This window comes from Pavona decussata, unplaced genomic scaffold (genome assembly GCF_977016875.1).
Source record: "Pavona decussata unplaced genomic scaffold, jaPavDecu1.1 SCAFFOLD_161, whole genome shotgun sequence".
NCBI lineage: Eukaryota > Metazoa > Cnidaria > Anthozoa > Scleractinia > Agariciidae > Pavona > Pavona decussata.
The window spans coordinates 4,166,857-4,193,401 of NW_028145572.1; the positions used below are offsets into that span (position 1 = coordinate 4,166,857).

The following is a 26,545-nucleotide window of genomic DNA, read 5'->3' on the forward strand; positions in this document are numbered from 1 at the left end:
GTATCTAATTGGTTGATAACGAACTTTGCCGCGAAATCCAAATTGGCGCGGTAAAAGACAGGTTTGAAAAAAAGTTTTGTTTATATTTGAGCACGATTCGCTTCAAGGATATTCAGATTACGCCCCTCTTTAATATATAAACTTACTCTCCAAACACTAAAAAAGCTCTTTTAAACAATCTGTTTAATATTTATAATATCGAACCCTTTTCATTTTATACATCTTTTCGCTGTATGTTAATGTAGGGTGACTAGCGTGAAAAATTTGTTCTATGTTTTTCGTTGACAAGTCTTAATATATGCAAAAATATACAAGACCTGTTACTACATGGACAAATTGGTAGAGAGAATGCAACTCTCAGGTCTACATGGCAATAAATAAGTTTTTCTTTTTTCTTTTTTTCTCGTAAGTGGTCCACGTACGAACAGCTAAATTACAAACTCCAAAAAGTTTAAAAGACTATACAAGCCAAAGTTTATTTTCCTAAAAAAGATCGTCTTCTTCGATAGAGTTCAGGTCTAAGTCCGAATCATAATCCAAATGAAAAACTCCTTCGTCCTGTACTTTGGGGTTCAAATTATTTAATCTTCCGTTTGTAAGGTCTGATATCTTATTGCTGCCTCTCAGGTTTGTGACAATTTCAATTCCAGAATCCAACTGCTTCGTAGGAGAAGAACTTGGAGTTATCATTATGCTACTGTCTTGGGCATCCAGAGGCGATGAGGCGATTGGCTTTAGCGTAAAGTTCTCGGGCTCAGTGAAATAGCTTGTTAATCCCTTTGCAGATCTTTTATTCTAAAAAAAAAAGAAAAACATTATACATTTGCATTGAGAATCATCTGGAGACAACTTTTGTCGACCATGCATACAACAAGTGAAATTACCATATATTTTGGGATCCGTAAGCCTTTCTTTCTATCTCTGCAGCGGTAATAAGAAGTCTGCAAAAAAAATAGGAGGAAGAAGTTCGTTTATTAGTACTCTGAATTGCCAATTAATCATTTCTGAGGCGAAAAAAACACAACCGATTTAGAACCCGTGTTTTGTAAAATATTCATATAAATGAATTATTCAAAACTACTCAGTGATTATTTAGCTTCTCATCAGGAATAAGAAATAAAAATTGTTTTTTATCTTTTGAATTTTGAAAATAAATTGAATCTAGAATCAAGACCTCTTCCATTTTGGCTAAGTCCAGCGCTGGTCTTCGCGCATCAAAGTCCTCATCGATCCGTCTCTTCACTCCGCATCTCTTTCGATCAAAGCATGGTTGCGAACGGCTCCTGTGCAAACCAAACAGATTCGGTTTCCAATTAAAGTTTAAGTCTCTAGCCTTGTGTCCCGTAATATCGCAATCCTCGCTTTCGTTTTTCGTGAGCAAATGTTTCTCCTCGAGGGCCTCATCTGCTGAAGCAGGTCTCGGTGTTGGCGACGCCGGAGGTGTCGACATAGAGTCCATCTCGTTCCTCAGTGATTCAACCAATTTCATTTTCTCATCCGGGCAAGAAACCGATCGGGGTTTTCTCCCACAGTTTTCAACAGGCTGCCAAACTGATGAAGCGCGAGGAACCCACATTAATCCTTCTGCGCTTTCGTTATCAGGCAACGAGAGTGTAGAACATAATTTCTTGTTAGCGGGTGGCACAGGGGTACTGTGCATCGAAGATGAATCCGCCCCACAACAGTTCTTGCAGTATGTTCGTCTAGGTCTTTGTGATGGGTAGCTTCGTGTACGCGAATGTCCAAAAATTTGCCGCACATCTCGTCGGAGTCTGTGAGCGAGGGGGCATTCTAAAAACGAAGGGAAATATTGCATTGTAAACCATGTGTTTTGTAGCAGTCCATGCGAACAAAAACAATGCGTCGATGATTAAATGGAGCCGTTATTACAAGATATTTCGGTAGAAGATCCAAATGCAATAGTAGCAAAACTTCCAGATCAAAGAAAAGATGAAATATTAGTGTACCTGAGTTGTGGGCAGCTCCGGCTGGGTGAAGTCGAAGCTGGACGGCACTTATCTGAAAGCAAAGAATATTGAAGAGTAAACATCATTGAAATTCACGTCAACTCGCGCGATCGAGTGAAAAAAAAATACACCGGGCACTCGAAGAGCGATTCTCAAAAATCCTACCGCGGTTTCATCACAGGGAAGATCTTCCAAGGACTGGTCTTTCAACTTGTCCGTAATCACCGTCACCATAGCGGATAAAATGCCACATGAAGACTACGATCTCTGCTTCTTTATAGTCAATGACAGAATATAAATTTAATGAGTGACGCGCTCCGCAGTCAGCTCGGTAGATTGTCTCACTAGCACTTGTCGACTGGCCTGAAAGAGAATTAAACCGGATCTCAGCCGTCACAAAAAGAAATTCGATGAATTCAAAACAATTGTAAACTAAACCGATCGCGGACTGATTGCTCGCGATTCAGCCAAACTAACCTCTCTCCGCGCCGTGACATTCTCGGTTTTGGTTTACCGTCGTTGTAGTAGTAGTAAATTTCACTCAATCGGGGCATCTAGTCGACGCTTCAAAGCCTGAAACAAACAAAGTTATCATATTATTCTTGTTTTCCTTTGGCTCCCAGTTGCGTTTGGGACATTTATTCTCGCATCAAGCCCAAATCCTCAGGCAAGAACAAAATTACCTAGCTTAGTACAGGAACAAAATGAAATTTACAAAGCGAAGCATTTCTCCGCTACTAAGAATACATTTACGATGCGTTTGGGGAAAGCCCCTCGGAACACCTACGTTTGAGGGATATTTCGCACTGATTGCTCGGTTCGAAAGCGGATTACTTCGAAGCTTGGCGAAAATCGAAGAAATTTGCTTCAATTTTCTTCGAATTCGTACAATGATAACCACTGTGGAGGGCTTTGTGGCCTCTAAATGCCGAATTGGTCCGTCTGAAAATGTCATGTTGTAAAGAACAACCTTTTCAGCCAATCAGAGAGCGGCTACCGGTAAATCGCTGCGTTTGATTGGTGCAAATTTTAGGCTGACGTTCACTAGCACTTCTTTTTACATCAATGAATTTGGAGGTAAAAGAAATATTACATTACCCCGATGAACCAACCAGGGCCTCTCCACACAACGCGTAGTTTGTCAGAAATTACTCTAATGAATTCACTATCACCTCAATTCCAAATAGAACGTCACTTTTGACACGATCAGCTTCCTACTTTGATATTGTTGTGAAAAATAGGGATGAAAGAAATTTGTGACCATATTTATTTCTTTTTGTGCAGCGCTTCCTCCTGCAAAGATAGAAACGCAATTTTCGAGGTGTGTATTGTTTTATCTACCGGTCATTATTCACTTCTCGTTAGGAAAATTTTCTGAAATAAACGCCAAGCTTGAAAATTTTGCGGTCAGCATCCAGCAAAATATTATTCTTAATTTCTTGGCGAATTTCGCTGATTTCCTTTCGGTAAAGTGAAATGGAAAAAACAAATTGAAGTTGTTATAGTGGTAATGAATTATACATATTCTATCTATACACACAATTCAGATACGATATTCGATTATTCAAATTAGTGTAGACCCAATTTTTCTTGTATGAGTTTTTCTCGTTAACGCAATTCTGAATTACTATTGTCCCGGCAAGGCTAAAGCGCGCAATTTATCATTAATCCCTTCCCTCTGAAAGCCAAAAAGGTAAACTTCGTCGTTTCGAAACCCATGACCGATGAGTGACTAAAACTAATTTTTGATCGCATTTTTTGTGTGCCTTTTTCAGCTCACCCTTGTCAATATGTTTGATTTGTGCTTGCAGCGTGACGCAACATCTTTTGTTGGCATTCCGGAAAAAAATCCTTTGAGTACTTAAATAAATCTCGCTATCGAACTGCGTAGAAAAGGAAAATAATTGAAAGAAGCTCGATCACATTTGTGAAGCATAGCTGAAAAGGTGCGACAGCCAACCTGGCGTAAAAAGCCTGAAGATTGGATCTCAATTTTTGCAAGTCAGTTTGCCGCTTAGCCGAATATTAACAACAATCGGAAAGATCAACTTGAAAGGGTCCGTGAGCTTAAAAAGTGACACTTAAAACGGAAAAAGCTTAAAAGAGAAGTTAATTTATTCATATGACCAGGTTTTTGTTGCCCTGCAATTTGCTACAAGTTTGAATTGCTAAGCGGTTAGTAAATAAAGTAGTAAATTTAGCATATCAATGTCTGTTTGATGGCAGTTTTCGGTCGGGGGCATTCTGGAAATGGCTCGAAATAATGTGATCTTATGTTCAAAATGGATTACAACTTTGCAAACTGCTTACTTTTCGCTTCATTTGCGCCTAAGTGCGATTTTTCATCCGTAAACAATGCTTCTAGCGCAAATGCAAAACGCAAGGAAGCAGAGTTTATCTTGCTGATGGCGATGAATATGCATGATAAGAATTACAGAACTTGTTAAAGAAAGCAATTACACAAAAGCATTTTGCCTAAGAATGAGGTTTCAATGAGAGGAGCTTTGTTGTACTCTGACAAGAAGCTTTGCCTCAGTCACTCAAAAAACTCAGTAATATGTTCAGCTGCGAAATTGCCCAGGGGGCTTGTATCGCTAGGGAGTACCTATTTCCACCAGATACTATAAGTTAGACTTGTACCACACACGGAGCAAAATTGGATTCGTTTCAAACGGTTTCACTGATGACCGGTCATTCGCTGTCTTGCTTTGAATACAGTTTTATTTTTTATTATTTTTCTGCACACTTCGACCTAGCCACCTGCTTAGAAGCTGACTGAATTGCTGTCAACTAAACAATCTTTTTATGACTAATATCCTTTCGTTGCGGTCGGAGCAGTTATAAAATAGGGCCGTTACCTCATGAAAACATTTCCAAGTTTAGCGCCTGTTAATTCTTGCTCAACACTCGCTAAAAAGCAAATTCCGTTTTAGCCGCAGAGTCATCCTTTTCCAAATTTCAAATTTTAGCATTATACCGTAAAGGTAAGAGCAGCTAAAAGCTTTTGAACGCTGTTGAAATTTCTTCTCCGGTAGACCTGTAACTAGAATCAAGAGAAAATCAGCCCTGAGGCTAGTAAACACAGAAGCAATATCGGAATCCTTCGACAGCACAGCTCTGAACGTCTGGTCTTTTCACCAGTCCAAATTCTGTGAATTAGAGGCGATGTTATCTGATTATTCCAGCCCTTTTTTCAAAGATTAAAATCTCCATTTCTTTGGGATACCATTTACTGATGAACCTTCTAGCTAGAAGCGCTCAACATTGATGCAGAGCGAATTGAGATTACTAAAATAATAAATAATTCGGCACGAGTTGCACTTAGAGAGGTTATATTCGTTTGCCCTAATCATTCAAGCTGACAAATGCTTTCAAATCGATCGAAAGATGATTGTCATGCAATTCTTTCGAATCTAGCCTTTTCTCCTGGAATAAACGCTCTTTCTAACTTTCAAGTAACTCAGTCGATTAGCTTTTCGAAAACTGACGTGGAAAGATTTTTCTCTGGAAAATCAACACAGCTCTTATGCAATTTTGACCGCATTTGAAGACCCCATGAGCTGGACTGAAACTGCAAAACTTAAAACTGCTCACTGTTAATATTTCAGTTCTATTTAAAGAATCATTGAAATTTAAGCGAGTCACGAGCTATTCAGTAAATATGATCTCTGCAACCTTTTCAATTCTTTTTAATACCGAGATTATAAATCCACATCCGCCGAAAGCTTGTTTCATTTTCACATTTTGTCCCAACATAATAAATATTTCATGACATTGATACATGTGCGTGCCCAAGGACCCCTTCAGTTTTCCCTTCGTAAGCGAAAGATCCCTTAAAAAACCATTCAGCAGCTTTGAACATAAGGCCAATTCGCCTGCAATCTCTTCATTGAACCCTAGGATCGAAATATACTTTCCTTCCGTTCAAAAATATGTTTCTAATGTTTTGGACATGCTGTGTTATGGTCGCCAGTGTGCTCTCACGATCATTTCACGCAATATTAGGTTTATTCACGAGGTCGCCACATGGTTAATTCCCATAGCAAAAGCTACTGCTTCATTTGCATTTTATGTTTTTATTTCATTTTCAAAGAATTTTAAAATTATATACGAAATAATATTTCCGGGGGAGGTGAATCTCCGTAAATGAAATAAACCTACTGGCAAACACACATTAGGATCATTCGCCTTCTCCTGGTTTAATTCATAATTGGATTGCTTCGTAATTTGCTAATACTGGAATCATTTTAAAATTACAAAACATCACACGACCCGTAGGATAGAATTACATTAAAAAATTAACGAAAGCGAATCTTAAAATTGCTTTCATCACGAAGAAAAACTGTTAAATGTATAGGTACACTTACCGGTATGGTGTGGCTTTGTGGGGGGATCTACAACTGGAATTTTAGAATACTCCCTTGCTATAAAAGTAATAACCAATTTGTATGCTTTCTCGGTTTCTCCGCCTTCAATTGCGGAAGGGCCGCGGGTTGGTAAAAATTATGGGCGTGAACAGAACTCACTGGAAAAGAGTTTTTCGCGCGCGTCAGAAGATGAGAGGTGACGCAATCTCCAGTGCAAGGTCCAAGAAAGATTTGTTTTTGCTATGCAAACTTAGACTTTCTAAAAGTCACTTCCAATACTAGTTTTCTCGATGTTAATTTTCTCTATGTTGGTTTCGATAATTTATCGTTCGATTGTATACACTAAACTCAACTTGCGGCAAGTCTATGCGAACTTTGAAAGCCCATTGGCATTGAAAAGGAACTCGCTTAACTCCAGTCAAATCATAAATAACAGTTTTATGCGGGCTATTTGGCGTTTTTACCATATTTATAAATTTTACGATGTTTTCGACTGGACGGATCGCAAAGTGTACTGACAGCAAGTCTAGCTGCAGCGTTGCAAACTTAGAAATTTTCAGATAAGAACCTGCATGAGATTGATTCGATATTCGCAAATGAGCACTCATTCGTACATCTATGATTGGGCGGGAAATGTTTTGTGAAAGCAGCGCGATTTCGATATCTGAAAACAAAAAAGAAAGAAAAAATTGAAGGGGTTTTTTGCGTGAACAGCGAAACTGATACTAATTGCTACAGCTTTTTAGTTATAAAGGTACCTGGAAGACGGATAACTCAATCCAGAATTTTAAAAATCCGCAACCTTTTATTGGATATTTTACTTTGTTTATGTTTCAAGTTGATTTATATTTTGCACTCATATCGATTTTATTGCACTTCGAACAGCACAGATGCATGAGTGTGTACTTAGCGGCGATAATTGCATAAATAACTAATCGTGTCACGAGAACTGCTTCATATCAAAGATGTTATCTTGTAAGTTCCGTGACCTGTGAGAGGCTTCATTAATTTCTCTTTTTTAAAGTCACGAAATTTTAGAATCACTTTAATATGCAAGCCACAATTCTGATATCGGAACGAGGACTATTTCCAAACTAACCAATGGATTAGCGAGGTAAATTACAGAAGCTGTAACCTTTCATTTCAAATGATCACTTTAACTGTTGTTAAAAGTAACTCCTCAACATTTGAAAACAATATTTTACCATACTGTAGCTTTTCCCCAAGGGGCTCGTTTTTCTGTTTTCCAATACCAGGGTACTGATGAGATTGTTTACAAAGTCAAATCAAGGTCTACTCACTCGTGGCAACTGGGTCATTCCATTATTTGATCCATATTAAAAACAGACCAAGAACTACAGTCGAACCCCACCTTACGACCACCTGGTTATTACAACCACTTTTTTGTGCCCCGAACGAATTGAAAGTCCAGTCATTTCCTTAGTTTCACAACCTCGTTAATCCGACCACCCCGTTATTACGACCACATTTTCACGGCCCGAAGGTGGTCGTATAGCCTGTAATTTAAACACCACCTGTCAGCTGGCTTGCATTGATTAAAAATTCCATCGACTCTCGATTTTTTCGGATTCTGTCTTTGGACACTTACGTTTGCAAACTTGTCCCAAAAATAAGGCGTCTATTTGCCCCAATACAAGCACTTAGATTGGAAAAATCGAGAAGGGAGGAAACTAATCTCTTTTCCGGCATTAGTTTTGTGAACTTCACAACATTCCCTCCGTTCTTTCACCATTTTGGAGTTAGACGCCAGACGTTTCCACCGATATCTGATTAACTGCAATGGGTTAGAGAAAAAAAGAACAGCTTTGAGAAACCGTTATCGTCGGTTCAGTCTATTTTAACAGATTTTTTTCTTTGTGTGTGTGTGAAATCGTATTTAGCAGTTTTCATGATATTATAACTGGGCTAATGTCAAGGTCGAGGTTTTCAGAGACTGGCTCACGACACGTTTCATTACCAAAACAAACTTTTGGTAATGAATGCTGTTAATCAAACAAAAAAATTCCCGAATTGTAAAAGGCAGAAAAACAAGGAGCGCTAGAAAAGGAGTACATAGATTTTAAAAACTCTAGCCAAGGAAAGTTCAGTTAATACCTGTAATCGGCTTCTTATTTTAGTTCTTTATTCGATACATTTTGCAAAGGAAGTCAAAGTTTATTTTTATCGGTCGTACAACTGAGTCACGTAGTCCAAAACTGATATAAAAAAATTTACAAACGTCAACTGATGTCAAGGCACTAAAATTTCATTTCCGCACTATGTGAAAAGATAGACTTCTTCAGCTATATCAAGGCACGTACGTTTGTTTTGATGTTCGCAAAATGAACGTTGTTTTCCAGTGTTGACACTATATTTAATCCGCTTTATAACTTTCTAGTTGACCCATATGTTAGACAAATTTCAAATATTTAAAGAATATTCACTCGGTTTTCCTTGCAGTGTTGTGTTCTTTCAGTTTTATTTTGTTTTTCTTTGATTACGCAAGTTGCACGTTCTAAAGAGTAGAAATTGTGTTATATCGTCATGCGCTCGGCTCGGAGGTCAGTTCTTACAGTTTTGAGTTTGTCTCTTCAGACCACACGTACCAGTCTTTCTTGTCACGTACCAGTCTTTCTTGTCACTGTCCAGAGTTATAAATGGCTACCAGCGAGTCCTCACCACATTTGACTGTCTAGCGAATACTCGCAAATATAAACTCAAATATAGATAATCACTCGCAGCCGATTTGAGTGCAATAATCCTTTAAGGAAATCAAAATCCCATTGTTTAATGGCGACGCAACGTCGGGAACAAACAAAAAGTTGACCCCTTTGCTCCAAATAAGCTGCCAAAAAGGAAAGGGGGAAATGTAAATATCTCTTTTTCGATATATAATTTCATGGTGCTGACAAACGAAGTCTAATTTTTATATGGCCTATAATCGTTCATTTATTTTAAGGCCAGGTGTATGAACTTTGATCATGACCCGTTTGTTGGTTAGTTTCAAGCCAGTTTCTGCAGGTTTCTCCTTTGAATGTCGTTCAAGCTTAATTATAAATAGCAAAATTGAACAAGAGAAAGCCTTTAGCACCTAAACGCGAAATTGTTTTTTGTTTTGTTTTTTGTGTGTGTGTGTGTTCGGTACCGGTCGTCAAAGGAAGCCGGCATTTGTAATTCATTCTATTTCTCCCAAAAGAAGACAAGACCAAATTTCTTGGTCCTTTGTTGAACCGGAAATTTGATTTAAAAAAAATTAAGGAAATTTTAAACGATTTGCGTTTGCAATTGCTGTACCGATTTCTTAGGATCTAGTTACTGAATTGTAATGATGGCTTTTCTTTTTTTATGAAGTAACGTTACGAAAACCTAGATGAAACAGTTAACAGTATAAAGAAATATTTTGAGAGATGCTAGAATCTAATCTCAGTGATGTAAAGATTTAAATGCACACCAAAGCATCTTATTAACGTGTTGAGGTAATTTAATAAGCGGCATGAAGATAGTTTTTCTTGACACTGCAGGCAATAACTTCTTTTCAAAAAATACAAAAAATAAGAAAGAGGGTATTTCGTCTTGTTTTAACTCTTTAACGTTTATCGCAATACAAGATAAGTTTGATTATTTTTCGCTATCTTTGTTCAACGAAGAATCTCCAAGGTAATTTTCTATGTAAGAGAAATCAATTTGGGCCAATCACAGCGCTCGTTATATAGAGTCATATGTGGTGACTGTTTGTTACAGTAACGACACAAACCAACATTATCTGAAGTGATAAGAATAACCTTGATTATTTGGACAAACGTACAAACATTTCGTGTTTTCACCCTCTAGAGCGTGCTTTTTATTAAATTAACAATTATCTGAATTGATAAAAATAACCTTGATTATTTGCACATAAGTACAAACATTTCGTGTTGTCAGCCTCTCGGGCGCGCTTTACGCACAAAATGAAGAATGGTAATTTTGTCAAAGGTTTGGTCGAATAATGATCCTTTAATGTAATAAAGGTAAATCTTAAAATAAAAGACCCATGGCCTAGCAAAAATGGTCAATGAATAGTGAACAAAAAATACTTCGCGAGCATTTACCACAGTGTGTTCGAGAAATCACCTTGGACATTTATGTAAGTGTGGTAATAAAGCCAGCGGGGGACAAAACAGGGGGGAGGGGAGAGTCAGACAGCAACACCATGTAATTTCCACTTCGCTGGCTGAATATTCACGTAAGATAATATAGATTGAAAACTGTGCGATAAGAGAAGCATGCTTTCTGTAAAAGTTAAGGAGTTTTTTCCACTTTCCGATTCTCTTTGTTAGCTTGAGAAATTTGGAGAGTAAAGACAGCTATACGACGATGAAAAGAAAACTGCGGAACAACTTTGGCGGCACGCGGGATCAGAGCTGGCTTTACCATGCGCAGTAGGGACCTTACGAAAACACGACAGCGAAGACAACCGAGAACGTCGAAAAACAAGGTTTAACATTTCTATTACTATTACTTAGTACATTACGTTAAATAACCCAATTTACTGTTAAGGGAACGTGGGCACACGACGGTGAATTTTTCTTTCACTTTCTGGCCTTGAACGACGTTTGCTACGAATAATGTTCCTGGATAATTCGTTCACCTTATAATAACAAAGTAGATCAGATAACATGAATATTTATTTTTAAAATACGTTGCCTTCGTGCTTTCGTCCAGAAGTGTTGATGCTGGCCAAAAAGGTAAAGGGTAGGAAAATTTAAAATAAATTGGCCGACTTATTAAATATTACATCTTTTTTTCAGCGAGACAAATTGTTTTCATTGACAAAGCTTTTTAATATTCAAATTCCCCTTCTGAGTGAAGAATTTCATTTAAGGTAGTAAAAATATTTGGCTGTCAACTTGTTGTCTAGCTCTGCATGACGCCATTTAAATAACCGAAGGTGACTTTTTATCGAAGACAGGTTCAGTATCTATTAAGACCCAAGTTTTTATTGTTCTTAATGAAAGTATAAGTTTTTGTTCTTTCTGAACGCAAAATTAGCGCTTGGTAAAATTAACTCAGTGGTGCCTATAGAGATTTTTGAAAATAAAAATATTCTCTTTCAAACAAAATTTAACGAAAAAAGACAGCGAAAAGGAGACCTTGAAAAAAACTGAGAGTGCCGACACTCTTCATTCTGTCTCCTCAATTGAAAGGACAAGTAATTTATTGCTTAAAATTGACTTAATATCCTTTCTTTTTTGGACAGAGGGGATAACTTTCACCAGTGACAATTGCCGGTTAACCTCATCGATGGACAAGTGACGATAAAATATAGTTAATGACATGATAAATTTAGGGCAGGCACGATCATCTTTCTATTTGAGGTACGAGCAGATTTAGCGTCCATTCAATCACTGAAACGTGCTTTGAATATAAATCAGCTTCACACATTTGCAACACGTATTCATTGACTGCACTGATGACGAAATCTTCTGGCCGAATCATGTCAAAAACTAGTCACTAAGGAAAAACAAATTGTAGTAAGACCACGGCATAACTTGGGTCATGCAGGCTTCTGGTCCGCAGACACGATTTTCCCTTGAAAATTAAGTCAAGTTATCAAGCCTCTCTGCCTTTGAACCAACTCCTAAAACAAATATATTGCACAATAATCTTCCAAAGGTCTATCAGAGTAAATATCTTAACAAAGTGTCAAACGCAGTATAAAAAATCTTATCGGAAGAGAATGCATTGTTAAAAGCTTATCCTGATTCTTAGCACTGAAAGCCTTTTTAATGAAGAAAACTGAAAGCAATGATTTATCCTCACAAATGATGACGGAAATTCATCTTGATGAAAAGCCCGCTTTCAACTAAAGTGAATTGATGAAGCGATTCTACTGAATCATTTACGATCCGATTCCATATGTAATGTAATTATTCCTTGTGTTTAAAAAAATGAATTGATGTCCAATGTTCCCTAGCTCTGAATAAAACTGACAGACCGTATCAGTAGAATTCTACAACATAAGCCTGTTATCGAGCAGCAGTGTTTTCCTTTTTTTTTACTTTTTCACCGACGACCCATGCGCAAGACACACAAGTTTAATGACACTTCTAGAGTAAAAAAACAAAACAATAATGCAGCACTTTTTACCCATTATGGTTTAAAACGCTCGCTTTCTTAAAGCACTTTCCATTCTTTCCATTTTAATTTAGTTTTCATATACACCCACTGATTCAAATTCAAACACAGTATGTTTCAATTTCCTCTCTCTATCTCTCGACTTCTTGGCTCGCAACTAGAATATCAGTATATCGAACGCAGGGCAAACCACTGGCTGGAAGAAAGTGAACCGATTTGGATGCGATAAGAATTGAAACAGTCTCATATCGTTAAGCTCAATATTTATTTCTTGTAGAAAACAAAACTGATCACCACGTGGCTGGAAAGGCCGCCCTTTAACCCTGTAGCTATGTAGGCGGGTTTGAGGTGGGTCTTACGACAATGCATATTTTTCCTGGGGATTGACCCCTCGGTGGAACAGCATTGTTCAAATTCGCGACCACAGAGCCTTCTGGGTTGTAAGAGTCGTCATGCGCAAAAGGGAAGAGCTCTTGGGTCGATAATGCATAGTTCATTGAATTTCGACATGTTTACATTTGCAAGGCGATAGCGATTTCACCAAGTATACGTTCTTGCCTAACACCATACAAGCTTTTAGAATTTTGAAAACTTTTCTTTACCGATGTCTTTCCCTTTACATGATATGATATATATTTCAAATACCGTGATTCTCAGTACACCAAGCATTTATGGTTAAAGCACTGGATTAACTCGCCCCATGTAACGGAATCCACAGAGGTATTGGATTCCGGATTCCATCCTTCTGGATTCCGGATCCCGACCCTCTGGATTCACTGGATTCCGGATTCCAAGCCTCTGGATTCTGGATTCCAATAATTTGGAATCCAGATTACGGCGTCCTTGGTTCTACTCGTATTTTCAGCTCTGGTACTAGTGTAATAATTTAAACAAAACACATACCTTTATCCCATATTGTAGTGGAACAATAAGTCATGATTCCGTTGGGAAAAAACACAGATACCCTCTCATAGAACAAAACATTTCGAAAACGTCATTCTGCAATTCCTATATGCCATTTACATGATCAACAAATATCGAACAACGTCACATGTAGTATTCTGGCAATTCCTATATACTATTTACATGATCAAAAAATATCGAACAACGTCACATGTAGTATTTACTGGCAATTCCTATACCGTTTACACCAGTGATCAACAAATACCGAACAACAAATATTGACGGCTAATGTTCAAACTTAGTTACAATATATTACGTAACTTTTTGCATAAATCAGTGGCATCAATGGAAAGTTCAGTCAAATGATGCGCAAGCTATAAATCTAAACGTTCGTTCCCTTAGTTTATTAGGAAAATGATTTCCCTGAGAAATTAATGCACGTCACAAAAATGAGAAAGCTTTTGTCATTTGATTCTTAGGAAGTGCGTTAACTAAATTTAAAAAGTTCTACTCATCGTCGACTTGAGCGTCACAGTAAAGATCATGATGAGCGGCGCTTTTTGAAAGGGTTTTGCTTTTGAGTCTTTCATTAAGCATGGTTGCGAATGGTTGCTTATTATATTAAAGCTTGGTTCGTTTCACTAGCGAAATATGCACAAGTATATGCATAACATCGCTATGTCATTGTCAAAGCGAGCATATAAGCAGAAGTATAAAAGCTTATAAAAATCCAAAATTTCCCTTTTTGTTATGCTTCCTATTATGATTATGTTCCTCTTATGCTAGGGAAAACCACATATGCAAAGCATAACCAGAAAGGACTATTACATCTAATAATATAACAATCCTTCTTGGTCTCTTTCGCACAAGCTGTCACATGAATTTATTAAAAGGTGGCTGTTCAAAGCATCCTGCTTATGTGTGTATTTCGGGCCTGTTTTCAATGACTTAAAGTCGTATGCTTTCGCTTCCGCTTATGTCCCTAGTCAAAACTCACAAAACTAGGCATAAGGAGGGCGCGTTACCTCTTCCATCCCGTGCATGAGACTTGTATAATTGTCGCTATCAAAGATTTTTGTGTCAGATCGGAGAAAGAAGAAGTCTTTCGCTGTAGCAAGACAGCCACGGGTATTAAAACATGAAGGAACTTCTTCAGGGGCGGATCCAGGATTTTTGAAGAGGGGGTGGCTGACGCGACAGAACGATACCGGAAATTACGATGATAATCAATACAGCAATGAAATAGTACTATATCGTGATTTTATTTGTAGAGTAAGATTATATTTTACGTATAGTAGGTTGTGATCACAAACAAGCAACTCTTTCTGTTATTAGTGCGTTCCTTAGCCACGCGTGAAGTGATCTTTCAGCCTCCGTGCTTTCCATCTGTAGCATCGCAAGGATCGTTAAAAGTTCTCGGATATTAAAAGAAAGAACATGCTATTAGCACGTGTCTCTATAAGGCAGGTTATTGAAACTTCGTCTGACACTGCTTGACGCTTCCAGTAATTGGTCCAGCGAAACAGGTCCCTTTTAAAGGTTGGCGGAAGTTACCAGAGTACGTGATCTCACTTCTGTTGCAATAATTTACCAATTTCATCCAAGGCTTCTTTGAACTTCGTGACGATCACAGTAGGAATGAGAGCACAGAGTTCGTAATGGGCCTACGTTTGTTTGCTGAAACGAGATTTCAGTTCGCGGAAAATTATGTCCAGTAAAGGTAATGCCACTGTTGGCTTCCAGTACTGTACCACTGAATCTGTTGGGAGTGTTATCCCAATTCCGCTGTCTACTGCAAATACACGGACGTTGTTCTGTAGACCCCACTAGTTCTGAAAGAGTTAAAAGACCTTTTCGTACAAGCGTTCAAACGACGACTTTTGATTTCATTTCCAGTATACTTCAACTAGGTGGCCTTGTAGAGCAGCAGCGAATGGTCGCATTGGTTCCAAAAGTTCCTTTGCGCAAATAAAGCTCAAATATGTGAGAAGTTGTCATGGTGTGCCTCAGTCCATTGTTTTAGTGTATGTGTGTCCCAGCTCCATTCTTCATCATTCGAGTAAAAGCGTTCGTCGAGTCATTTGTGATACTTTGGATCGAGATACTTTGGATCCCTTTTATATTTCAACCTTAAACGACCCTGAAGACGGGGTTGGCTAGCCACCCAATTCACCCCCCTCCCCCTCCCCCTGGATCCGCCCCTGCTTCTTCGTAATGTTTTAATACAGCTTTTAATTGGTAAATTTTATTGGTTAAATTTTATGTATGAGCCCATGATAGGATTTTGAGTAAGCTGTGCCACCAGCAGAACTGGCGGAGAAGGCGGAATCCATACGAAAGCACGGAATAGACAGACAAACGGAAAGAAGAATGAACACAAAGCCGGAACCACATAGGACATTGAATGACTAACTTAATAACCAGACAAGATGTCCCGAGGGCACAAGGCAAAGTGAACATACACAACCGAATATCCGCACGACCGAAGGAACAGTACCAATTGCCAATTTCACGGTTGTTTTTCCGAATTGGGGGCTTCTAGTTTTTCTAAGACTATAAAAGGGGTGATTGTAGACAATGTTGCGTCGAATTATTAAATTTAGATTATTCGTGATTATTAAGTTATCGAAAGTTAGCTATCATAGCTAACTGCTCTAACTAAACTCTGAGCTAGAATTAAAAGTTTACGTTCAATTATTTCTTTGCGTCGAAACGTTTACTTGTAAAGAGTCAAAATAGTGTTTTATTCTACTAGTAATTCAAACAAAGCACTGTAGAAACTTGCTCTTTAACCATCAGTTTTACTTGAGTTTTACCGACCATCGTTTTTCTGAGTATGTCAAAGACCTTAGATCGCTTAGCGTTTTGAGTTTTTGGACTCTTAAGAAAGAAAACATCGAGCCAATAAAACGAAAAGCCCATAAAAATGAAATAGTTTTTAATTAATCTGCCTTTTCGACGATTCACTTTTCTGATTTAAAGTCGTATATCAACGGATCAAAATGAAAAATGGAGCCCCAAAACTACAGAAAACTGTTCCCTTGAGTTTTTCTTAAAGTTAACAAAGTTTCTTCTGCAGAAATGTCGAGAAATTCAAGTATCAACAAGTCATTCAAGCTTCTGAAGTTTCATTTTGCTTCTAATTTCGGCTTCAACTACTTTTTGCTTTGTTCTAATAAATACTCTCAAGAATCAGACTCGAGATCGATCGAGAAGTCACTTTAATTTTTTATTTGAGGACGGGTTTTCTTTTCGGATTCTTTTTGTCTTCACTTATCCGACACGTATTTCTTATTACAGCCTCAATCATTTATATAAACAATATCTCGAAATATCGTAAAGTTAAACTTCTGTAAACTTACCTGTCTTCCTTTGATTTGTGCTTTCCCATAACCGAAGTGAAGTTAAAAACCACTTGATTCGACTTGATACACTTGAAAAAAACTTCCGATGCAGGCACTCGAAAGCGTCAACGAGCGAATCTTCGAGCATCTTTTTTATCGCATGTGCTTTGAAGCTGACGTCATGAGGAAAATATCTCCCCCGGGAGGGGTGTGTCCTGCGTGGACAAGTTCGAACACGTGTTTCGAGTGTCTCAAGTGTAGAAGAGTCAGAGGTAGACCGCTAAAAGGTGACTGGGTAGAAAAATAGAAGAATCTACCAAAACAATTCGACACAAGTGGATTCTGACACAAGTAGATTCCGGATTCCAAAACTTTAGTGGATTCCGGATTCCAGCTCACTGGATTCCGGATTCCAACATAAAAAATGTCCTGGATTCCGGATTCCAACATGAAAATTTCTCTGGATTCCGGATTCCGGATTCCGTTACATGGGGCGAATTAACGCTCTCAAGATTTTGACGGATTTTCAATGGATGAAACTATGTTAATAAATACCGCCGAACAAGTTAGACTTAACATTTCTCAATAAAATAATCGAATGTTGGATTCTTCTTCTTCTTTTGCTTAATTTTCTTGTCCTGTAGATCCTTTACTATAGATAACTAACCGTCAGGTAAACTTTAGCGTAGTTATTATTTACTTTTACTCGCATTTGTTGCTCGACTAGTAAAATCAACAATTTCGTTTCGCGTTTTCCAAGTGTCGGGGAACGCTTCACGGGAAAATAACGCCTTGTAGATTAAAACTGAAACTGAAAGTGCAATTTTATCTCTCGTAAAAATGTTGACCTGTTTATATGCCGCCTACGACACGAGGAACTATAATCGTTGGGAAAATAATGATATTCCCTGTTCCTTTCTGCTACTAAAAAACACACAGCTATTTCCTTTAAGAGAGACGATAATAATCTTACAACACTGATAAGATGATTACTACAATGGACGCGCAATGCTGTGAGGCTCCGTCCAATGCAGGGTGCGTTTCTTATCATCGTAGTGTGCGAAAGGGTAGCAAAATTTAAAATTGAAGTATTTTAAAGGCTCTTAAAAATAGACTGTGAACCGAAAGGGTGGCTCTTTTGTTCCAAAGGCTAGCAAACACAGAGCAGAAATTCTTGGTAGAAATCGAATAGTCCTGCTGTACCAATAACGTAAGGTTCGGGCGAAGCCTCGCCATATGAAATTTCATTTAGTAACTCGAACTCCACCCCCCAACCCCTTCCCCACCGATGCGTGTAGGTAGAAACGGGAAAATTTGGTTGAGTCATCACGGATAGTTAACATATCTAGAAATAGGAAGAGCGTGTTGTTTAGATTTATTGCTTGATATTCGCTATTTTCTCTGATAAAATGGACTGCGCCGACCACTGAATTTCAATGCCCAGTTCATCACCAAACCAAACGTTTCAGTGAAACAGGCACTACACTGAACACAGTCCACGGTGAAGCTTGCAGTTTGTATCCAACTTCAGCGATAAGTTTTACAGGGTATATTGCTGAAATCTTTTGATGAAATACCTCCAGAAAACCACATGCAATATCTTCAAAGTTTCAATACTCGTTGAGACCGAGGTTAAACCCTGTGAGCTAATTATTTATTTAAAAATAAAATTTTGCATGAAGGGTCTTTAATCACTGAGAAGCGATACCACAACGGTACTCACAGTTAATTACTGTTTAAAATTCCTTTACACAGCTCAATCTTTCGGGCGTTAACTTATTACAAATATTCTTCAATAATTTCACATGATTTTATGGATCATCGGCGAGGAGCAATGTTTTGGATAGAACGCCTACGAAACAAGGTTCATTCTATGTGAAATGCATTATCCTTAACTTTAATAGAATGGGGGAAGATCGAGTTGAATTTGAAATTTTTTTAACGATTGGATTGCTGAATCAATCTTGATTCAAAATTAATAATTCAATTTCCCTCAAGAATACAAGACAAACAAAGACAAACAGACGCTGAAGTTCCGGTTTCAACCAACAATCCGCTATAAAGTTTTAGAAATCGTTAACAGTCACGGCAGCTAGCTTCAAATTCTTCCACTTACCTAAATTAGCGTATTTGAATCCTGTCACCCCAACAGTGAGTGCTGTTTGTCCGTCCCTGATAAACTGAACCAGAGCCTTTTGAGGACCGTGTAGTAAGCAAAGGAAAGAATCAACCCGGAACATTGCCTGAAAACCTGTTATTTGAGCTCATTAACGAGCCACCGCCCAGACCAATATTGCGTGGAAAATTTGACAACAACAGTATTTTGCTTTCTGTTTGGTGAGCCAATCACAGCTTAGATAACATAGATAAGCGGCAGGGCGATAAATCGGCGCTTTATCACAGGGCACCAATCTTACAGTGTGAGAGTTTTTATGGAGATTTAGAAATGATCAGTTTGTTGAAGTTTATACAGTAAGGACGGAGACAAACCAACAGTCAGCTCAGTAGAGTTTGTAGAACTATCGTTTTCTCGTTAGCCTCCCACGCAGTTGTTTTTAGCGGAGCCGTTTTAAAGAGCATCCCAGGTTGCTGGTGGACTTACTTGGTGTCCGTCTATTAATTATTAACAACAAATTCCAATTTTAAAACTTCACTAAATCTTCAATATTTCTTATTTTTCTTAATTTTACCAATCTTTCTAGAAAAACTACTCCTCCCAAATATGCCCAACCCAAAAATTCACAAAATACCCCACAACACAGATTCACGATATGATGATAGGGTTTTTGGATTGCTTGAAACGCGAACGAGATATTTCCATCAAAGCCATGTCAAGTGGCGGAAAAATGGCGTTCAGGTGTAACTCCCCCTTAAAAGGACTGCGTGGGATGAGGCTATTTTCGCCTCCGCAGACTGGGCTCCTTCAGAGAAACAGAAACAGGAAACGTTGGAACAAAGAAGAGAAAAGGAAAACATAGAAACGAAACAAAGACAGACAGACAGACAGGGGCGCGCGTGGGATGATCAATGACGCCTGCTCCGCTTATGCCAGAAATATACTCAAAGAAGGTGACGTGGAAGAAGGGGACAACCTGCATGATGTTGATATCTGTTTGTGGTGTTTCCAAGAAATTTTAGGCTAACGCGAACTAATTTGCGTGGATCTGCTTAACAACGGTTACTGACCCATTATCGGGACTTACATCACAACAGGAAACAACTGAAACAACACAGATAATGTTTGTTATAAAATATTCATTCGAGTAATTTCTTCCAAACCCTTTTCAAAGCTGATATTTTCGTTGCCTCTCATGCACGTGGATTTTTTTCTATCGACCTCAGTTGTTCATGAGTAGACGACGAGAGAAGTTTAAAATATACATCAAATGCCCCGTATACTGAGGACAACCCAAGTAAAGATCTTCAGAATTAATAACACTGACTATTCCCTGAATTTGTTCCTTTGCACGAAACAAACTGCACTAAAAGGACTGGAAATAAGTACGGCCGGAACTGTCAATTAAAATACTAGTTACAACTAACTAACCAACTAACTAACTAACTAACTAACTAACTAACTAACTAACTAACTAACTAACTAACTAACTAACTAACTAACTAACTAACTAACTAACTAACTAACTAACTAACTAACTAACTAACTAACTAGATAGGTAAATGAATGAAGAGAGAAAGTAACACATCATTTTAAACATGATTGATAAACAGAAAACCAAACACTAAAGACAAAAATGAACGACGTTTCGTTATCTTCATGACACATTATCAACTTATGTGTGAATCAACTGAAACTTCGAAGAAATTTTCAGGGATGACTGAACTAAAACTTGGCGAATGAACTACACTTATGCAAGAACTATGCTGCTGAAAGTTCAAGAAACAAAGCCGCGTATTGTTATCAGTAACTGCCAACAATGTATGTTTAGTCTACAACTTTCGATGAATCCTGTGTGATGTGGGCCATTATAATGGCTGCATATTCAGCAGACACTCGGAGCCAACGCATCAATGAACACACGCAGTCCTCTCTATTGGACTTTACAAGACAATGATTCTATTGCTTCGTTATCGAAAGATCTTGACAAACAGTTTTTTGTTCTTGAAAAGAGCAAAAAAAATACAAGTTTGACTGTCTGTTATATGAAATGCAGCTTCACGCTGGTCCGGTCAAATTCATATCGGGGCTAAGTTGTTCGCCAAATTCAACGGCGCGCTTCATATGTTAATCTTGGTCAATCTTGGTCAGATATCAAACTGACAAATTTTATTTTATTTTAGTACTGCATTCCTGGCTATAAAACACATACAAAAGGTCTGCAGTTCAGATCAATTAAATAATTCAATTACCAATCCAGTCTACTCCCGATAACTCGAACCTCCGGCTAACTCGAAACATTTTCCCTTTCCCTTCAGGGGTCCTTCAGGTTCCAGTTGTTCTTTCAGTCCAGCGGATAAATTGCTATCTAACGATTAAAATGTATTAACGCTGACGGTTGTATTAGTTGGAGTACATTTTATTCGCTGGATAGCGATTAATCCTCTGGATAAAGTTATCCATTCTTTGAACAACCGGGGCTAGGTCATTTTCTGTATAATTTTACCCTCGATAACTCGAATTCCCGATAACTCAAACCTTTTTTTGTTTCCCTTGAAGGTTCGAGTTATCGGGAGTCGACTGTAGTTAAACGAACAGGAACTAATTACCTTCACTTTACCTTTCCAGTACTTTTGGGGATTCAATGCAGCAACAACAGGTAGAATAGATGCACTGTTGTACTCAGCCACATCAAAAACAATTTATCTTATCCTTGTACTGGGCCCTGTGTAAAAACACTGAGAAAACGAACGGAGCTTCCGCCACTTAGGGCAATAAAGAAACTTCTGCTCACAGGTATTAATTAAATCGCTTCGATATGACTCAAAACGATTTTTCGATTAATATAAGACAATATGCGGCGTGTAAACAACATTTACTCCCTCAGCACGGGATGTTACAGCTTATAGCAAAGTTGATTCACAGAATTTTTTGTTATAATTTTCGCACGGTGCTTTGATCTGTCAGAGGCTTATAGCTTTTGTGGGATTCGGGATGTTTAAAGTCGAGAAAGCATGCGAGATGGAATGTTATCATAATAATATTATAACATTAGAGAGATTAGGCATGATAATACCATCGAAAACCGGGGGGGGGGGTACTCCCTATAATGGCCTGTACGGGGAGGCTCCGCCCGAAAGGGGTACCTTTTTCACGCTTCAGGTATATAAAAGGGTAAGGTTTTCACGAGTCGAAGTATATGAAAGGGTAGGGAAATCTGTCATTTAGGTATTTAAAAGGGCCTTTCATTATTTTCCAATGGAAGGTATACGAAAGGGGTACCTTTTCCGCCAAAAATGGTATATGAAAGGGTAAGGGATCGGACCTCGGGGCGGAGCCTTCCCTCATTAATATTTTTTGCGCACCAGTTTGACAGACTTTCAGTTCCTTCTCTGGGTTACGACTTTTTTTGATCTTTCTCCATTAAGTATCTACTTGCTGTCTTGAATGAAACAACGACTGAAAAATAAGGTTTGCGAACCAAAGCGTAAATATGTTGGAAGTCATAAATATAAGCACAAAACACTGGACTATCAATCATTAAATGATTTTTATTTATATTACAATGCTACTTTTTATAGACCTTATTCCAAAATCGCCACCATTTTAATATTCTTTTTTTCGTATTCAAATTGGCCCTTCTAACCCCGTTCTTGCTCAAAAATGAAAACGAACGAACGAACGAATACTTTATTTAAGTATCTGGGTGTTTATTTTATTTTACCTTGGACGTGGCAAGAAGGGCTAATTTGAATGCAAACAAAAGAATATTTAAATGGAAGCCATTTTGGAATTAGGTGGAGATATTTTGCAAATGAATGGTCATTTTCGTTTCAACTGGTTGCAGCTGCCGGAGTACCTCCGAAGCTCGTCTGTTTCTTCCAGGAAATTTCTGTTTGATTCGTGTGTACTATTTACATTAGTTTCAACCAGTTAAGGACGGTACATCCTAACACAGAAATATTTATTCGCAGTTTGTGACTATGTGGAAAAGGCAGATCTAAAGGGCTATTGGAATCCAAAAAGAAAAATAAAGGGGGCGGGGGGCACGCATTTTTCAGAGATAATTTGAATGAGAAACAATAATTTTAAAAAGCTTTAAAATGCTGAACAATGTAGGGATTTTTTCCAAATTGAAGCTTAATTATCTCTGGCAAATGCATGGTCACTTTGCTTTTTCGATTTCAATAGCCATTATTAAGATCTAATTTCCCTGCATGGTCAAAGAGCTTCTCGGACCATCTCAAGATTCACAGAACGTATACGCAGTAGGAGACAAAGGCCCCCCGTCACAACCGAAAATGCCATAAACGATTTCAGATTAGTGCAGCCTAAGAGCTCATTACACCCAGGCAACATTAAGCCCAAGTCCGCACTGTCTGGCTACCTTCCTCAAATACTCCACATCTTGTAATGAAATATTCCGGCAATGAGAAAGATTTAGTTGTGTAAGGTTTTTACATCTCTCTGCTAGCAACACAAGTGGTTCTACAGAAATTTCACTGCACCTTGAGAGATTCAGTGACCTTAACTGCAACAAGTTTAAGGATTTTATAAACTGCAAAACAATATCATCACGCAGTTCTTCAATTGAAAGATCTACCACTTGAAACTCGACTGAACTGGAAAAAATGGCTGTGAGATGCTCCAGCAGTGACTTATGTTGTGTAAACTTACAGCCATGAAGGTTTAGATGGTTGAGTTTTGGGCAAGCTTTTGCCAAAGACAAGAAGGTATCTTCCTGGCCAATGGACAACGGGATAAAGTTACCCACTACATCCTTGCAGTCTGCCATTATGAGGCATTTCAAAGACCTGCAACATGTGCCAAGAACTTTAGTGTCTATGCCTTCCACGCCAGAGATATTAAGTGTTTCCAATAAATGTCCACATTTTTCAAGAAAATGTGCCAAATTAGGCTGAAATTTGATCGTTGTGTTTCCAGCAATGCTCAGCAATCTGAGACGTGTAAGTGATGCAATGTAGTGAAGAGAAACTTCTGTAATGGATGAGCAACAATTAAGGAAGAGCTCGCAAAGCAAAGGACAAGCCTCACAAAGACTTTTGACAGACATGTCTGATACTGCAGTGTGTGAAAAATTTATAGAAACAAGACTTAAACTGCTTGTAAGCTTGCTGCTGTTTAAACTAAACTCATCATTAGTTGATGTCATTGCTGCATGAAATTTTTGTAGCTCAGGTTGTGTGAGCAACATTTTTTGCATTCCATAATTGGTGATGCTTGTTGAAGTCAAGTTGACATCTCGTAACTTTCTGCATCTTGGTGTAGAATCATCTCCACACAAGGCATCTACACCAACATCAGTGATCTGGGAGCAGGACTCAGCCCTCAAGACTTTGAGCTCTGGGCAGCATGATCCAAATGAGTCTAAAACATCATCTGTACAAGCTAGACATCCACTGAGGTCAACAAACTGAATACATGGTAGATTTTTGGGAATCTGTTTCAATGCCTTTGTTGAAAGACGTGAACAGTTTTTTAGACAAAGCTGTGTCAGTTTCTGAAACAAGAATATAGACTATGTTTATCCTTTCTCCAAAGGAAAGTTGAAAATTATGCAGAATTAAATTACATGGAATGTTAAAAGAACCAATGGATAGCTTGTGGATTGGGAAAAGCATTAAATCAGAAAAAAAAAAAATGGCAAAACACATGTATGGATTTTACCAAAATGTAAAATCAATTTCATGGTCACAGTACATGAATTTATTCACTCTTGTCCAAAACATTTTCAATCTTAGTGTGAAAATGATTATGAAGAGCATCAGATGAAATCAAATCACACTGTGAAATTTATAGGAGTAAAAGTTTTATACCACAGAATAGCCAGACTAGGGACTGGGGTAGCACCCATCAAAATTAATAGCAACTATGGAGATGAGAACCACACTGCTTTCTCTCTCCCCAGACATCCTTAGTGTACTTACAACCCTTCCCCCTTTCCATAAATCTGGATCTACTTCTGGTGCTTCTCTTATAAGGATGGATACCCTTAGTGAGAGGCAAATCCTGGCCAGAAAAAAAAAGATTCCAGCCCCACAAGCTTTGTTTTCTTTGACAAAAAAGGGGGCTGACCCTCCTGTAGGTTCACACACCTTGCAGCGATATCCCACAGTACCAAGAGTTTGATCATTGATGAGTGAGCTGCACACACTTAGGTCAACGTGTTTGATGTTGGAATGTAGAAGGATGTGAAGATGACACACTTTTAACTGCTTCTTCTCACAAAGAATATTTAACAGTTCCTGGATGAGCTCAGAGTCTGAAAACAATAATGTTAGACAAAAAAGATTCAGTGCATGAGTGGATAAATCTTCCAACTATCATAGACTTCCCTTTGGTTTAGTGATACCTATGAAATCTTACCCCCTCCCCCTTCGTTTCCCACCTCTGATAGAGTTCCTATCCCAATTTGGACAAATTCCAACAATTGACATTAAGCACTGAAACATCAACATGAAGGAAATAAAAAGACAATGTATGCATAGCCTCTGCATGAAACTGTGAAGGCAACACCAAGAAAAAGTCAAAAAAGGATGGTGATCTTGTGTTTTCATGAAATAATCAACAACAATATTATTTCAACTGGTAGTACTCGGAAAGAAAAGAACGTGAAAACAATGAAAAGTAAACAAAACTGTGTTACACCTCCTGTATCAAGGAATATTACACTTTTCTAACATATCAGTCAACTGAAAAATAGAGGACATGCATAAACCAGCTAACAGGGCTTCAAGAGTGCCAGTGCCATGTACACCCAGACAAGTTGACCTAGAGCTTGTATATGTGCTGCAGTACGTAACTCCCCTTTCAATATGATAACACATGTTATGTTGCAGGGACTCTTGGAACCCTTCATTGCTGTTCTCATTACTGCTCTCTTGGTCACAAATTATAGACCAAAACACACATCCATTCTACTTTGCTAACATGGACATCACCTTTAAGACAGTTCACTTGGTCTCAGGGAGAACGCAATTCAGCAGATCCCAAAGTAGCCTGCAAATGTAGAAATACATCTACGTTTGCAGGCTTACCCCAAAGGGACTTGGGACGGACACTTGGGGCTCCAGGGAATACTAGTTTACCTTGGGTGTATAAACTGCTTATAGGTATTGAAGACAGTCAATCGAAATCACAATTTTAATGTCTGGTAATAAAGGTTATGCCCAGCCTTACATTTTATGCAACCTGTCCCAGGGTTCTATCATTTAACTCCTGGGATTCAACAAATTATCCAGAATCAGCATTTTTGTCGAGGTTTCTGCCCCCGCCCTCCCCACAAGAGGTTTCATAGCGAGAAGTTCCAGGAGTCCCTGGTTGCCTGGCTTACCCTCCCCCAGCCCCCTTGCAAATTGGAGCCTTGACAAGTGCTTCCTCTATGTTTAGTGCAGGCACTGAGACTTATCCCTTGATTTAGGTTGTACAGTCAGACTAGAAATTGGTAAATTTACTTACTTAAGCCATCAAATGGTCCCAGTACATACTTGTACTGATGAAGATCTTTGACAGGAGAATTACTGCACGACAATACGATGTCTTTGGCCACGCTTAGAAGACTGAATTTCTGCAGAGTTTGTACACTCATGCCTAGTGAATCAAATTAGAGATAAGCTGTGGATGAATGAGTTGGATTGACGATTTCTGTTGTGATCGACCCACAGATCGTTCGAAACTTCGATGTGGCGAAAACTCTATTAGTACCTCATGTAA

At 38.4% G+C, this 26,545-nt stretch overlaps 2 protein-coding genes across 6 annotated transcripts; both read right to left on the reverse strand.

The window, feature by feature from the left end:
• Nucleotides 1-166: 166 nt before the first annotated feature.
• On the reverse strand, nt 167-18,949 carry LOC146464911 (protein FAM53A-like). Of its 4 annotated transcripts, none has more exons than XM_085129208.1 (7): nt 18,812-18,949; nt 2,445-2,540; nt 2,133-2,330; nt 1,968-2,019; nt 1,175-1,791; nt 885-941; nt 167-795 (listed from the first exon to the last, which is right to left on the reverse strand). In XM_085129208.1, the coding sequence occupies exons 3-7, from the start codon at nt 2,199-2,201 to the stop codon at nt 484-486; spliced, it is 1,107 nt and encodes a 368-aa protein (XP_084985334.1). In that variant the 5' UTR covers nt 2,202-2,330; nt 2,445-2,540; nt 18,812-18,949; the 3' UTR covers nt 167-483. The 4 variants fall into 4 exon arrangements, with proteins under 4 accessions (XP_084985334.1, XP_084985332.1, XP_084985330.1 ...); XM_085129206.1 differs by lacking the exon at nt 18,812-18,949 and adding an exon at nt 6,335-6,504; XM_085129204.1 differs by lacking the exon at nt 18,812-18,949 and adding an exon at nt 2,755-2,913.
• A 2,955-nt stretch (nt 18,950-21,904) lies between these two features.
• LOC146464912 (uncharacterized) lies at nt 21,905-26,533 on the reverse strand. 2 transcript variants are annotated; one of them, XM_085129199.1, is made up of 4 exons: nt 26,291-26,421; nt 25,221-25,333; nt 24,928-25,094; nt 21,905-24,332 (listed from the first exon to the last, which is right to left on the reverse strand). In XM_085129199.1, exons 2-4 carry the CDS (start codon nt 25,327-25,329, stop codon nt 23,154-23,156), a joined length of 1,455 nt encoding a protein of 484 aa, XP_084985325.1. In that variant the 5' UTR covers nt 25,330-25,333; nt 26,291-26,421; the 3' UTR covers nt 21,905-23,153. The 2 variants fall into 2 exon arrangements, with proteins under 2 accessions (XP_084985325.1, XP_084985324.1); XM_085129198.1 differs by lacking the exon at nt 25,221-25,333 and having other exon boundaries at nt 26,291-26,533.
• Between the last annotated feature and the right edge of the window lie 12 nt (nt 26,534-26,545).